Source organism: Periplaneta americana, chromosome 3 (assembly GCF_040183065.1).
Source record: "Periplaneta americana isolate PAMFEO1 chromosome 3, P.americana_PAMFEO1_priV1, whole genome shotgun sequence".
NCBI lineage: Eukaryota > Metazoa > Arthropoda > Insecta > Blattodea > Blattidae > Periplaneta > Periplaneta americana.
The window spans coordinates 104,379,048-104,394,372 of record NC_091119.1 but is presented as its reverse complement, the minus strand read 5'-3'; the positions used below and the strand labels follow the sequence as shown (position 1 = coordinate 104,394,372).

Sequence of the window (15,325 nt, the reverse complement as noted above, 5' to 3'; positions counted from 1 at the left end):
AAGCGTATGATATACAAAGTATGGCAATGGTCTCCTGTACAACATAGAAAGAGGGGAAGACCAATGAAGAATTGGAAAGAAGATATCTTAGATTCCATGGATGCAAGAAGTCTTCAAGAAGGAGAGTGGAATGATAGGAAAAGATGGCTGATGGGAAGCGAGAAATGACGACAACCGTAGCAGCTCGCAACACATATAGATGAATTATTCCTCCTAATTTATTAGAAATTGACCGTAAAATAGCAGGATAATAGGATAGGTTATTTGCAGGATATCTACTATTAACTTTATTAGTTAATACAGGACCATATACTTTAATTTTTATCTTTTTTAGTTCTGCTTACACTTTACAACATATGCAAAAACAAAATAAATAATTTTAATAAAAGTAAAAAATAAATCAACAAAAATAATTTATATGCCACAAAATAAAATTTAATGTGTCCTTGGTGCTGAGAGAAATGTTGATTATTTCTAAGTGCATTCATAAGTAGATATGATGTTCTTCACTTGTGGAAAAAATTGCCAATCATCAGCTACAAAAACAAACTTTACAAAATGAAATTAACAGTATGAATTTGATTGGTTGAAATTTCAACGGAATCGTACACTTCATTGGTGAACTGGTATATTAACGAAATAAACACTACTATAACTTGTCTAAAAAAAAAACTAAGGAAGAAATATGCTTTATGTGTAGTGTAGTATTGTATGGGACAGAAACATGGACATTACAAGGAAGTGAAGAGAAACGACTAGGAGCATTTTAAATGTGGGTATGAAGAAGAATGGAACGTGTGAAATGGACAGACAGAATAAGAAATCAAGCTGTGCTAGACAGAGTGGGTGAAGAAACTGTAATGCTGAAACTGATGAAGAAGAGAAAAAGGAATTGGCTGGGCCACTGGTTAAGAAGAAACTGCCTACTGAAAGATGCACTGGAAGGAATAGGGAACGGGAGAAGAGTTCGGGGCAGAAGAAATCAGAAGATAGACAACATTAAGATTTATGGATCTTTTGTGGAGACGAAGAGGAATGCGGAGAAGAGGAAAGATTGGACAATGTTGCGTTTGCAATGGAAGACTACCCTTGGACAGAAAACTATGAATGAATACGAGTACATAGGTTTGTTGCTGTTATCGGCGTAGCTAAAGCTGTATACGTTTGCCTGCTAATTCAAAGCTGCGTTCAAATATGGGTTCGAATCCCATTTGGGCTGACTTCTTGGTAGGGTTTCCTACTAAGTTTCCTAAACTGTAAGACAAATGTAAAGTAATCTCATGACAAATTTTCGAATTGATCTAGCTCTCACCAATTTGATAATATAATTAGGGTGACCAGATTCACATCGGTAGACAAGAGGACACAAAGCCTCAAAAAGGACATTGTTCGAAAAAAGAGGACATAAAATATGTACTTAGATTTAGGCTTAGGCCTATATTATACTATACTATAGTTATAGTTTCTTACAAAATATTTACAGTACAGATTTAAAAGTATGTTATATAATAATAATCCGTGGCGCTACACTCGTGAAGGGCCTAGACCGACCAGACGGCTGCTGGCCTCACGCCCACATGTCGAAGCAGAGGTGGACGATCATCCAACCAGAATGGAGGTATCGTGTGGTTAGCACGATGATCCCCCCAGCCGTTATAGCTGGCATTCGCAACCGGATTTCGCTACCTATCGTAGCTCCCCAAGTGCATCACGATGCTGGGTGGGCACCTGTCCCATACACTGGCCGAAATTTCATGAGAAAATTTCTTCCCCCATGAGGACTCGAACTAGCGCGCATTCCGTAACGCGAGTCCTAGGCAGGATGCCTTAGACCGCGACGCCATGGCGCGGGACTGAAAGTATGTTAATATTGAAAAATAATTATGATAAATCTTATTAATAATGATTTTACAGTTAGCTACATAATGAAAGTAAAGAAACTATAAATTATTAAAGGGGACAGAAAATATCTATTTATATTTAGACTTAGGCCTATATTATACTTAAAATTATGTCAATATCTATTTTATTACAGCATACATATGATAAAACTTAATAATATAAAATATTTCACAGTTAACTACATACTAAAGTAAAGAAACTATAATTGTTAAAGGGGACAGAAAATATCTATTTAGATTTAGGCTTAGGCCTATACTTAAAATTATGTCACTATCCATTTTATTACAGCATACATATGATAAAACTTACTAATATAAAATGATTTTACAGTTAACTACATATGAAAGTAAAAAAACTATAATTATGAAATGGTACAGAAAATATCTATAGGCTTAGGCCTATATTATACTTAAAATTATGTCAATATCGATTTTATTACAGTATACTTATGATAAAACTTAATAATATATAATGATTTTACAGTTAACTGTATATGAAAGCCAAGGGAACTATAATTATTATCAAAATACATAAAAAGACGGCACAAAATGTGAATTTAATATTACTTTGTAAGCAAAGAGAGTTATGATCGTTGGCAAAGAGTACATTCCATCGATGCTGCTGTCACCTACAGGCAAATTACTTGAAAAAAGCGTCAAATCAGATAATTTCGAAATAGCAGGTATGCAAGTTACGAAAAGGAGGACATTTCTTGATTTTTTTAAATCCGTCCGGACCTCGGACAAAGGCCTAAAAAGGAGGACATGTCCGACAAAAGAGGACGTCTGGTCACCCTAAATATAATTGACTCTACATAAATTGGCACTTGATGCAACTTCATTAAATAACAGATTGAAAAAGTACCTTACGTATGAACTATATTAATTTCGGTACTACAGAACCTAATGAAAGAAATGTATTCTATATTTTTCATTCACACCATACAGTTTATTGTTTTGCTGCCGTCTGCAGGGAAGGCTGATCGTGTCCGTAGCGGCTGCAGCTGGGGGGAACCTCACTCTCAAAGAGAAGGTCTTCGTAGCATGGGCCTGGTTTCCCAAGGCTACTGTACAGGTAAAAAAAAAATATATATATATACCTACCGTATCCTTTTTATTGCTTCACATTTCGATAAGAACGTCATATGACATACTGTATCTCGATCTCCCACAAATTGTGTGTCTTTATCGTGACAAATTTTATCTGGGCCAAATTTTCACATAAAGAGCAAGAAATATAAATTCACTCCTCATGTTCCTATACATTAGAGCAGGCGTTTTCAACCAGGTGCACGCGAGCGCCATGGTGCTCTTTAAATGACATTTGATGCTCTCGGCATGCAATTAAAGAGGTGCTCGCGAGCACGAACACACCTGGGGTCCATTTTTCAATTAAAACTTCGTTGTATGAGCCAGAACAAATAGTGTTCTCATCCATCCATTATAATATAATATTATAGGCCTTATTTCATGGTGTATAATTCAGTTTGAACTAAATAAGGAAAATCAATTTTATTTTATTCAAGATCTTCAATTGATAGATCTCCAGTCCTCCTTAGCCCTGAAATATTACTGACATTCTGAGTAACATTAAAGTTCAAGGATATTATACTGATAAGTGTTTTAAACATTCATTTATTTGTTTATTTATTTTATTTGTGTATTCATATAGGCCTACTAAACCTACTCGATTTCATGGTGCTCGCTCACTTACTATTACATGTGGACGATGCTCACAATCTTCAAAATCTTGAGAACCCCTGCATAAAGTTTTGATAATTCGAGTTGGATGGGATCTAGGCTACCTCGGCATATCGAAAACTCGGATAATACTAATAATATAGTAATAAAGTAGGCCTAATGAAAGTAAAACATGTATATTACTTTTAAATATTTTGTACCTGTATAATTTATTGTTTATCTTCAGTGTAATACAACTTAGCACAAAATAGCAACCATATTTAATCATACAATATACGTTCATATCCAAAATTTATGATTCATTTAATCATTTCGTAACATATAACACAATCAATGCAATAGAACAAGTTCTTCTCTATGCTCATAGTACTTGCATTATGGTAGTTTATATGTTTTTTTTTTTTTTTCAAATATTAATTATCATTCATTCATTCATATTATATTTTGTAAAAATATGAATATTTAATAAGTCTATGTATTTAAACATGAGCTCACAACCACATTTAGATTTCCTAACAAGGTTCACTTATAAAAACCCTTCCATATGTTAGTTATTTGTGATACTCTCATTTGACAAATAATATTCATGTGCTTTATTATTTCGATTAAATATGCATAGTTAAAATTTTGACTGTAACTGTATACTTAAGTGTTTTCACTATTTTAACATTTTTAATATTTTTAACTTTGACATTAATAAACTACACTTCACAATCTTACTGCAATGTTTTTTTTTTCATAATATATATCTAATCAATGTCTGAAGATGCCATATTGCATGGCGGAAACGTTAACAATTTTAATAAATAAAATGTAAATTTATAACCTTACAATATACATTAAAATGAATCATATGATTGAATAATATTTTTCTTTTTGATTTAGCACTTGACTTATTTGAATTTTGCAAAAATGAACTCAAAAACCTGAGATGTTGATGCAGCGTCGTTAAATAACCCAATTAAAAAAAACATAACTGAATTCAAAGACGCGTCGGAAATAGATTGTTGTTTGTTAGCGGTTGGTCATTTTGTTGTTTTTTTTTTTTTATGCTTCTTCGTCACTCGGATTATACCTAGCGTCGGACTATCGACACTCTGCTGTACCTAGTCTAAAAATTTTGATTTTTTCTCAGAAACTGTTTGTTATCAACGGTTATAAATTTCTCTGTGTCTCGAAAGATAATGTCTCTAGCTAAAAATTCTGTGGGTTCGGGATCAATTCCTGCCAGGAAGTCAAGATCTATCTTCCTTCCATAGGAGTTGGACATGGTTAGAGATCCCCGAAATTTTCATGCTTGGTGGTTCGTTCGCAGTACTTATAAATATGAGAATAGAATGGGTGAAAGTGCGCTGTCCTTGAATGCAGAATGTAGATAGTCAGAGACGACGAATTCACAACGGATGAGGCACATTCTACTCACCCTCATACACCTTAATCACAATGGAAGTATCTAAACACTGGCTGGCTGGTTTTTCAAAACCTGACCGGAATAGATTCACATACGTGGGCTCATATTGACCTGTTGTCCGCACTATTTATGATGATTGTTCCATCCTGGTCGACATTCATGAGTACAGTAGGCTAGTGACAGGAAGGTAAGGTTCCATTCCCGGAAAAACACATGATCAGTCCGAGGACCTGGAGCTCTAAAGCTCTTAAATATTATATGAGCATCAAATACTCGTATCACCATCAAGATTTTACACTAGCCTATTTTGAACTATTGCATAAGATAGAGGGAGGAGTGATTTTGTTATTCATATGGGTAGAAATGATACAAAATATATACTCATTAATTTTAATAGCAATTTCAACTTAATAATTCACACAACATATACCTACCAGATTCATTACATTTTCTTCTTTATAGCCTATTTCGTACTAACATAAAATATTTTCACTGTGTTGGTGGTTTGAGATTAATGCTTAATATGCAGGGTTACCATCCTTCCGGCAAAAGGAAGACATGTCCTTTTTTTAATCATTTATCCTGTCCGGCAGGCATTTAAAAAAAATAAATGTCCGGCATTTCGCATTTCAACTAGAACTAATATGAATATTGAATACTGTGCGATATTATGCATAGAATATCTAAACAAATGGTGAAACCATATGAAATAATTTAACTGCTTTCAATAGTTGAAGCTGGAGCACTAAAAAAACATAAAATATGATGACCTATTGCCATGCATTGAATCCTTACACTCTAAAAATGTCACTATTCATGATTCTAAGCTATTTTATCAATTTTATTCGTCAATGTACAAAGATATGACAATCAAGTTAATTTGGACAAAGATTTAAGTTCAGATAAACAATGGTGCAAATTCTTCAATTACAGTAGTTCTGCGAGCACTGAAACTTTCTCAGAACTCTTAAAAATATGTCAATTCTATTTATTTATCCCAGTCACAATGGAAGTGCTGAGAGAGTATTTTCCCTAATATCTACTCAATGGACAAAAGAACGAAATCGCATGCTAAGGGAGACAGTCAGAGGTATCGTCATGGTGAAATATAATTTCAAGGACATGTCCTGTGAACAGGTCCATAGTTATTTGTTACAAGATAGAAGTTTGTCTCTTCAGGCTCTTGTTCACAAAGTGCGCTCCACCGATAAGTAGGGTACAGATGTAATACTGATCCAGCAACTAGTGAGAAAACTAAGGCGAGCCATTGTTTTATCTTTAATTTTGTTCATACCAATTTTTAAAAAGTCCTCCTTTTTTCAGCAGTGTCCTCGTATTTTAGATTCCATGTCCTCCTATAGAATTTATTCTCTTGATAACCCTGATAATATATTATTTGTCTGAAATAAATGACATGTGTAATGTCATATAAAACAAGCTTGTCATTGACATAAGACAATAGTAAGACAATAGACCAGCATGCACAGTGAATGAGTGCTTACTCCTACTGTGACCAAGACGTATGGGGATGAGTTGTCACGTCTATGGCTCATACACATAACCTGGGTTCGATTCCCACCCTGGTCGTGATAAAATTTTATCGACAAATCAGACATTGCACAGGAATACTCCCGTTTCACTCTATCATTCTACCAATACCTTCCGCTACCTCTTATTGAATAAACTTATGTAGATTTACACTCTCACATCTACAATAAACAATCTTTGACACTGATTAATAATAATTTAATAAAATATAATCACGAGCATTTCAACGACAAGTCTTGTAACTAGAGTAGTAGCGCGTGGTGCTGTACGATGTAAACAGACTACTCCCACATCAAAGACAACAAACACATACTGTACATAATTCAAATAATGGACTTAAATTAATTTAAAGAAATGGTTTGATATAAATTGTAATAAATTACGTAAAATAATATATTATTTTGTTTTATTGAGGAATTACTTGTCAATAAGTATATTACGCACAATATACTTAACTTTATTTCAATCGGTGATTATGTATGGAATTATAGGATGGGGTAGCTTATTTAAATCCAATTTTAATCCACTTTGTTTATTACAGAAGAAAATAATTAAAATATATCTTCATAAACCTATTGATTTTCCAACTCAAAAATTGTTTTTAGACTTTTAATGCTCTTAAAATAAGACTAATTTATTGTTTTCTATTAATAAAATTCATACATAAAAATCGAAATAATTTTGAATTGTATTCTCATAGTTATGAAACAAAAGGTATGAATGTTTTAAGATTCTTTGAACTAAAATGCAACACTGCTACAGTATTTAATCATAATAGTAATTTAGGCCCAAGGATATGTATAATAAATTTATATTTAAATATCCTAATCTTGTCAATTCTAATGGTTCTAGTATTAAATTTAAAAAGTTATGTGTGAATTTTATAAAAATTAAGAAATCGTAAATTTAAATTTACATATTCTTATTGCGTAGTAGACATAAGACAAATTGTGTTATATATTTCTTAATTTCAAATCAGGAATCTGCCTCTGAGCACGAGTTCTACTCTTTCAGGGACGAGCTAAAGTTTTTCTGTTTATATTATATTTTATGTTACAATTGTTAGCAAAATAAATAAATAAAAATAAATAAAAGAATGATTTCAAGAGTAGGGATGTGTTCTATATTAAAAAAAAAAAACATACCGTAGTTTTTCCTGTAAACTGTTAACTTAAAATTTTACTGTTTCACAGCACTATTGCATAATGAAATGTTTAAGTCTACATTATAGCAGTAAAATGTTAATTTGAAATTTTACTTTATCAAAGGCACTACTCTTAACATGTTTAAGCCTATATTACAATAATGTTTGATGTGAAATTTTAACTTTTACTGTTACTTTTCATAGGTACGGATTTGAATGCAATGTTTAAGCCCATATTACGATAATCTTTGTTGTGAAATTTTAACTTAGAACACTGGTACAACTGTAACACAGGTACTGTTCAGGATGAAATATTTAAGCCTATATTACAACAATCTTTTCTGCAAATTTAACTGAAAAAATACCGGTACTACAATAATATACGATACTGCCCTTGTGTACAAGTGCACTTTCCAAGAACATTTTTAAAGTGGTTGTCTTCAACTTTGTTGAAAGGAATGTTGGTATGATCATCAATTTCAAATGGTTTATATATTTTTTAATTACAATAATGTTATAAATACCGTCTTTTAGAACAGATTATGTCAGTCTTACATAAATTACACACAATTATGTCGCCACTTACACAGACATGCTGTCTTCAGAATTCCTCTACTCACTTTCGTACACTTCTTTTAGCTTTTAGGCATCTTTATTTCAACTCGTAGTGCATAATATCATAAACATTGCTAACCTGAAGTATACTGTGCTTGTTTAAGAGTGACCACGTAGTGCGCATAGGGACAGCATGTTTGCGGCAGGACAGCTAATCAGGAGGATTAAATCACAGCGAGTTTGCGTTGGTTTTGGAGGACCCGAGTGCGGTACATGAAAAACATCGTTTAAACCTAATAAATTGAAAGGGTGTCGAAAAAGTAACAGCACCACCGATACCGTAATGTTCGCTTGACGCAATAAATAACACTTAAACTGTCGATAAAAAAAAAAAGAATGTTCAAATAGTTTTATTTACATAGGAAGAAAATTTAAATATATTACGTAAACAGAGGGTCGCATTTGGCGATGGCACATTTTCTTATTCACTAGCCAATTTTGCTCAGCTGTACACAATTATTCATGTTTATGTGAACAATTGTTATATATCAGTTCCATACTGCTGCTTAAAATACAAAACTTATACAGAATATATGAACATGTAGATCGAACTGAAGAAATTACGCTTTTCTGTAACTGGACAATAAATTATTATTGATTGTTTCTACGTGGACTTCAAGCAAGCTACTCATGCTGCTATTTTAGCTTCTTTTCCCGACTATCGTATTTTACATGCTGCACATTCCATTTCGGACAAAGTATTTTCCGTAGAATTCAGAAAAATAAGGTGCTTTGTAAAGAATACTTAAACAAAGATTCCGAACTTGGCCATTGGCTTAAATATACAGGGTGTTTCAAAAATACGGGGCATAATTTCAGGTATGTATTTCCCACATGTAGACAATGAAAATAGTTCATTACAACATGTGTCCGGAAATGCTTCATTTCCGAGTTATGACCTTCACAACATTGAAATTCACCGGAACGTTTTTCTTTCCGCAGGTCGTTGTCATTACAGAAGATGTTCAAAATGTCCACCTCCTGCCTGAATACAGACCTCACATCGATGTCTCATTGACCTGCGAACACGATCCCAAACTCCAGGAGTATTGCATATGTCCTCAGAACATGCCACAATTCGACAGACAATTCTCCAGACAGTCGTATGAGGAACACTGACTTGCAACGCTACCCTTCGTGTGCTGATAGACGGTGTCATGTTCACAGCCTCCAGAATCTCCTCCTGTACTTCTGGAGTTGTAGATCTTGGTCGTCCCCTTCCCAAACCAGGAGAGTTAAATTTTCCATACTCGCACAGACGGTAATGGAGACGTGCAAATGTCTTCCGATCTGGACATTCAGCGTATTCCGAATCTCACCGGTCCGGTGGCATCAATGACGTCACGTTGCAACGAAAATAAGGAACAAAACTGCTGGAAGAATCGATGCTGTCATGGCGACTGTGTAAGTGGTTATCTGTGCTACGCTAGCAAAATTTTGCGAAATTTCCGTACTGCCATCTCGTTCAAATAAAAGAGATCATAAACAACTTATTTCTTGAACCGGTAGTAATAACTGGTCCGTTGACATGTTCGCTCATAAGCTATTAACATATTGTTTTTACGTTGTGCTCATTACAAACAATACAGCAGAACACACCGCCATGACACAACAGTGCACGATGTCATTCGTCTGCTAATTCCCGCCCTATACAAGAACCAATCAGATTCACTGATGGCGGCTAATGGAGACTACCACCACCTCTGCAAGTTGATGGCACCGGTGCGACACCGGTGGAGCATCAATGACGTCATCGGTGGAATTCGGAACACCGTAATGCCATCGGATTGCTCACCGGTGAGATTCGGAATACGCTCATTGTCGCTGTGGGTACCTCTCCTAGTAGAAACGACGAGCCAGCGCAGCATTGCCGTCCGCCTTACCGTACATGAAGGGTATCTCTGCCAGCTCTTGATTTGAATACATGTCGCACAGTCTAACGCCTACACAACACTGAATGTAACCTTCGCCTCGGAATGAACTGTCAGAGTGCCCTCTTAATGTCTCCTTTGACGGCAACGACCTGCGGAAAGAAAAACGTTCCGGTGAATTTCAATGTTGTGAAGGCCATAACTCGGAAATAAAGATTTCCGGACACATGTTGTAATGAACTACTTTGATTGTCTACATGTGGGAAATACATACCTGAAATTATGCCCCGTATTTTTTAAACATCCTGTATATATATATATATATATATATATATATATATATATATTGGACTATGTTTCCTTCCATCTTCAGAAGTAGGTGATGCTTTCGCGGATCTTACGTCAATCGCCCCAACAATCCTCTCTGGGCGGCTGAACCATCTGATGGCCCACGAACAACAAATGGACTTGAATCCTTTCATCCATTCTACAATTCTCAATTTTATTCGCCACATCCCAACATTTACAAGACTATCAATGTTCTACTGAAAATCCACACAGTTGCCCGAACCAAGATAAACTCTGTAAATTCTGGACAATATAACATGAGGAAAAAAAGTACGACCGAAAAAAATTAATTTCATCGTGTCCCTATGAGAGGAATATCAGAATGGAGATTTTGGACTCTTGCAACACATTAAAGTGTTAGGGATGAAATTCCATGCAACAAAGTTGTAGATTTTTATGAACATCAAACGAGGTGGCATTATTGTCACTGAAGTATAGCCATATTTTTAACCAAACCGTGGACAGTCCTAAGCCTGTAAAAATTGGGAAGAAAAATGTGGCCATGTGTTATAACAAGAATTTACACACCCCCTAAGTCAGTCACCACGTGTTGCTGAGTCTTGCCGCAAACATGCCCTTGAAACTAGCAGAACCATGCTGCAAACGAGTTGCCTTTTGCGACGCAAAAAATAATTACGTTTCTAGAAAATTACCGCAAACTTGCTTCCCGGTGCGCATTATGTTTGTGAGCAGGGTGTCTACTGAAGGATATGTGACGTAATGTAGGCCTACATGTCATGCACAGTTATACTCATTCCAATGTTGTGGTACTAAGAAAATGGTCTTTACTTATGACATAGGGCTAAAGTCACTAATCTAAAGGGGCCGGTTTTGCAGTCGTGCAATACCCGGGCGACGTCTCTCTGAAACCATGAAAACGAGAAAACTTAAAAAAAAAAACCTGCTGCTCCAAGTTGTTTAGGACCGTCTACCTCATATTATTTTCAGTAAATTTTCACGCAAATTTTCCCCACACTAAGATTGAAAATATAATGAATTGAATTTAGTTGTAGCGGGAAAGAGATGTAATCTGGTTTTTTGTATTTATTAGTAGTACAGTACATAGTCTAACCAGTGCTCACAGACAAGACATTTCATGTGGTCATTCTTTTGTCGCAGGCGGCCATCGCACCTGTGGCGCTTGACATTGCGCGGCAAGTGGGGTCGCACGAGGACGAAGTGTACGCCAGCAAGGTGCTGATTGTGGCAGTGTTGGCAATACTGGTCACCGCACCCCTCGGTGCCATACTCATCACCCTATTGGGGCCAAGACTGCTGGAGCGGGAACCTATTCCCGAAGGAAACTCAATCATGGTCGAAAACCTGGACAGACTCAATGATTCTATAGAGTCCTGATAGAGACCGCCGATATTCTGGAATTTCCCACATGAATCCATGCACTCCATTCAAACGACCTTCAAGATTACAGTCTTTGTGTGGTTGTAGGTTGTATAACGTAGGCGATACAATTGCCGGAACTAACGAGGTTCTATCATCAGCATAGGACTTGCATTATTTCTAAAAATCCTTGCTTTGTTCGTCTCTAATCGACAGTTGTCGATAGGGTTTCCAATATAATATCGGATCTAAGTCCGACAACTGCATTCGTTTCCTATAGTATAATGGTATAAAGGAAATAATAAATTTAGTACTTCAATCATATACGAAGAGCACAGAAAAAGAACGTGCTTTGTCCACTTTATCAAATTTTTCAGGAGAGCAATTTCAAAGTTTGAAACCGAATTCCATGGATACTAACGGAAATATTAATGAACACTTAAGTCAGTATGAAAGAACAGGTTATCTGAATGAATTTGAATTTAAGTTTGCATCCATATTTTTTTTAAATTGTAGTTTTATTGACATTTACGTAAAGTAATGTCATAAGTTACAGGGAAAAAACGTGCTTCTTATGTACGGAGGAATTAATTTTAGATTAAATATTACAAGTAAAGCTGTTTTCTTCCGGAAAAGTGTTTGTATGTCTGTTTGTGCGTATTGTGTGTATAGAAATTTTGAATTAACATTCAGAATTTCAAAATCACGGGATTGACAAACCTTTAAATGATAACATAACGTCAAACATTTTCACTTTCCTTTTTTAACTTTTTCTGTAATGAAGTGGAGTGGGGCATAATAATAATAATAATAATAATAATAATAATAATAATAATAATAATAATAATAATAATAATAATAAAGATCACTTTTGTCACAAAATGCGCAGGGCCTCATAAGAATAAAACAAGATCAATTCTGTCCCAAAACACACAAGGTATAATAATAATAAACATCACTTTTGGCTCAAAATACACATGAACTAATAATAATAAAAATCACTTTTGTCCCAAAATGCACAAAGCCTAATAATAATAATAATAATAATAATAATAATAATAATAATAATAATAATAATAATAATAATAAAGGTCACTTTTGTGCAATTTTGCCCCAAAATGCACAGGACATAATAATAATAATAATAATAATAATAATAATAATAATAATAATAATAATAATAATAATAATAATGCTCACTTTTGACTCAAAATGCACAGAGCCTAATAATAATAATAATAATAATAATAATAATAATAATAATAATAATAATAACAATGATCACTTTTGTTCCAAACTGCACAGGACCTAATAACAATAAAAATCACTTTTGACCCAAAATGCACAGCCCAGTCTAGTGTGGAAGGTTTGTGTAAAACACTCTGTCTTCGTGTCCACGAAATTCCTTCAAAATCTGGAGGTCCTAATACTTTTCCTTCGATATTACCAGAGAAGTTTCTTTGTTAGAAATAATGTTACCGATATTTAAATTATTAGCGGATATAAAATAAATTATTCAAAATAATTTGTGTTTTGCCTCTGTAAGCAGGACATGGGTATTCTTCAGATTGCTGCTCTCGAAATCTCAGTGAAGCTCTCACCACCGATGAAATCCTGGTTCCATTACACATATCACGATGTTGAATGAGGTGAGGGTGTTCTTTTGTGATGATTACCCCTCTAATGGGCCTTGTAAGAAATGAATATTTCTTCAAATATTTCTTCTGCAGAAATGACTCCCAACTTCCCATCATATCTTGATTGAACACCACAACATCAAAAGGCGTAGGTTTACTTCGAGCTTGTACCATGATCCGCACCCAACCCATTGGAAGTTCTGCTACTGCTTTTGTATTAGTTAGTCCTATATTTTATTACATTCCATAAACGAATGTTTCATTCTGTTCAGAAGTTTCAATTCGTTCACAAGATAATTAAGATACTTCAGAACAATATAATTCTTGCTCTGGCCTGAACATGAATTCCAAAAATTTTCAAGATATCCGCTTTGTTGTCCATTATTCCTGTCACAAAGTGATTTAAAAAGGATACGACTTCATTGGCTCCTTTTCTACCATTATCTTCAGTACAACTAAAAAACATTGAAGTTTCATCTGAAATAATACTAATAGCCATCATTGATACTAATGTACGGTAAGCATACATATTTTCGTAGTCCATGAAAATTGCTTCTGTTTCTTCAAACTTCCGATTTCTTAAACGACCATTCCTCTTTCTGGTATAAAATATTTCAACTTTGAGTTTATGGACCTTGTTGTTAGAGGTGATCTTATTAATTTATTCCAAAACTTGTTTCTTTATGTTGCCATCTAAATTATTTTCAGTCAGTCTTGCATTCAGCACTTCCATCTCAGCTGTGTACTTATCATATGCATGTATCACTCCTTGGATATCCAAATGCTATATTGAATTTGGTGTTGAACATTATTCTGTATGTTTCATATGAAATTATTAAATTTTGGTATTTTTTCTTGAACATTTCATACATCTTTTTCACTGATAGTTCTTCTGGGAGATACAATTTATTGGCGCTTCCATTGCTGTAATGACTGATCGCTTTCGATAAACTGGAATTATTGCAATGAGCCCAGTCATATGTAATGATTGTTGATTCCAGTCTTCTAAATCATTAAATTGCCTTATAATACTTGATCTTTCTTCAGTATTTACTTCCTCGAAACACTTTAACTAACAGTTGCAGTCTTCTCCTACTTCATGTGATTGAACCCTTAATTTCTTCATGACTGCAGTCATTCTCCCTCGTACTTTCTTTTCCTTAACACTGTTAGAAGTCGAAGGTCTCTGAGTTCCATCCTCAGATGAAGTGCTCAACATTCAATAATATAATAATATTAATAATAATATTAAAATTTAAGTGACAAATTTACAACACTTATACTTCTAAACTGAATTTCTCAAACTAAAAAGATTTATACTTGTACATAAAGTTTATGCAGCAAGAACGAATTTTCTCATTATAACAATAATGAAAAACAATGGAATATTATTTTTACCCCAATTCCCTTCTTCCTGCTATAACATGCATGCCAATCCGTAAGGAAACTAAAAATTAAATCACAGAGACAGTGGACAGAGCACATTATTTCCCTGTAGTGAGAGGACTTAGCACATTCTTTCCCTGTACGCCAAATCTAAAATCTCTTGTAGCACTTCGACTATTCACATTATCACATTGGTCGATTAATAACTTTAAACTACATGGAATCCTGCATCTCATAGCATGCATAACTCATTTTTGAAAAAAAGTGGACAAAGCACGTTCTTTTCCTGTGCTCTTCAACACGATAAAAAAACTTAATAATTCAATTGTTTTTCTCATGTAACATCCCATCTGCTAACGATAAATTGGCAACACGATCTCTGAGATGTTTCGTAAAAGTTACTCTTCTGGACCACATAAATTGTA

The 15,325-nt window shown here is 34.4% G+C and overlaps 1 protein-coding gene across 1 annotated transcript in view; it reads left to right on the top strand.

The window, feature by feature from the left end:
- Window positions 1–12,957, top strand: part of LOC138696352 (sodium/hydrogen exchanger 9B2-like) — a 40,855-nt gene extending 27,898 nt beyond the window's left edge. Inside the window, exons 8-9 of the mRNA XM_069821170.1 lie at window positions 2,875–2,976; window positions 11,659–12,957. Coding sequence (XP_069677271.1) covers window positions 2,875–2,976; window positions 11,659–11,895 — 339 coding nt within the window. The 3' untranslated portion in view covers window positions 11,896–12,957. The remainder of the gene's footprint in view (window positions 1–2,874; window positions 2,977–11,658) is intronic.
- Window positions 12,958–15,325: the final 2,368 nt, after the last annotated feature.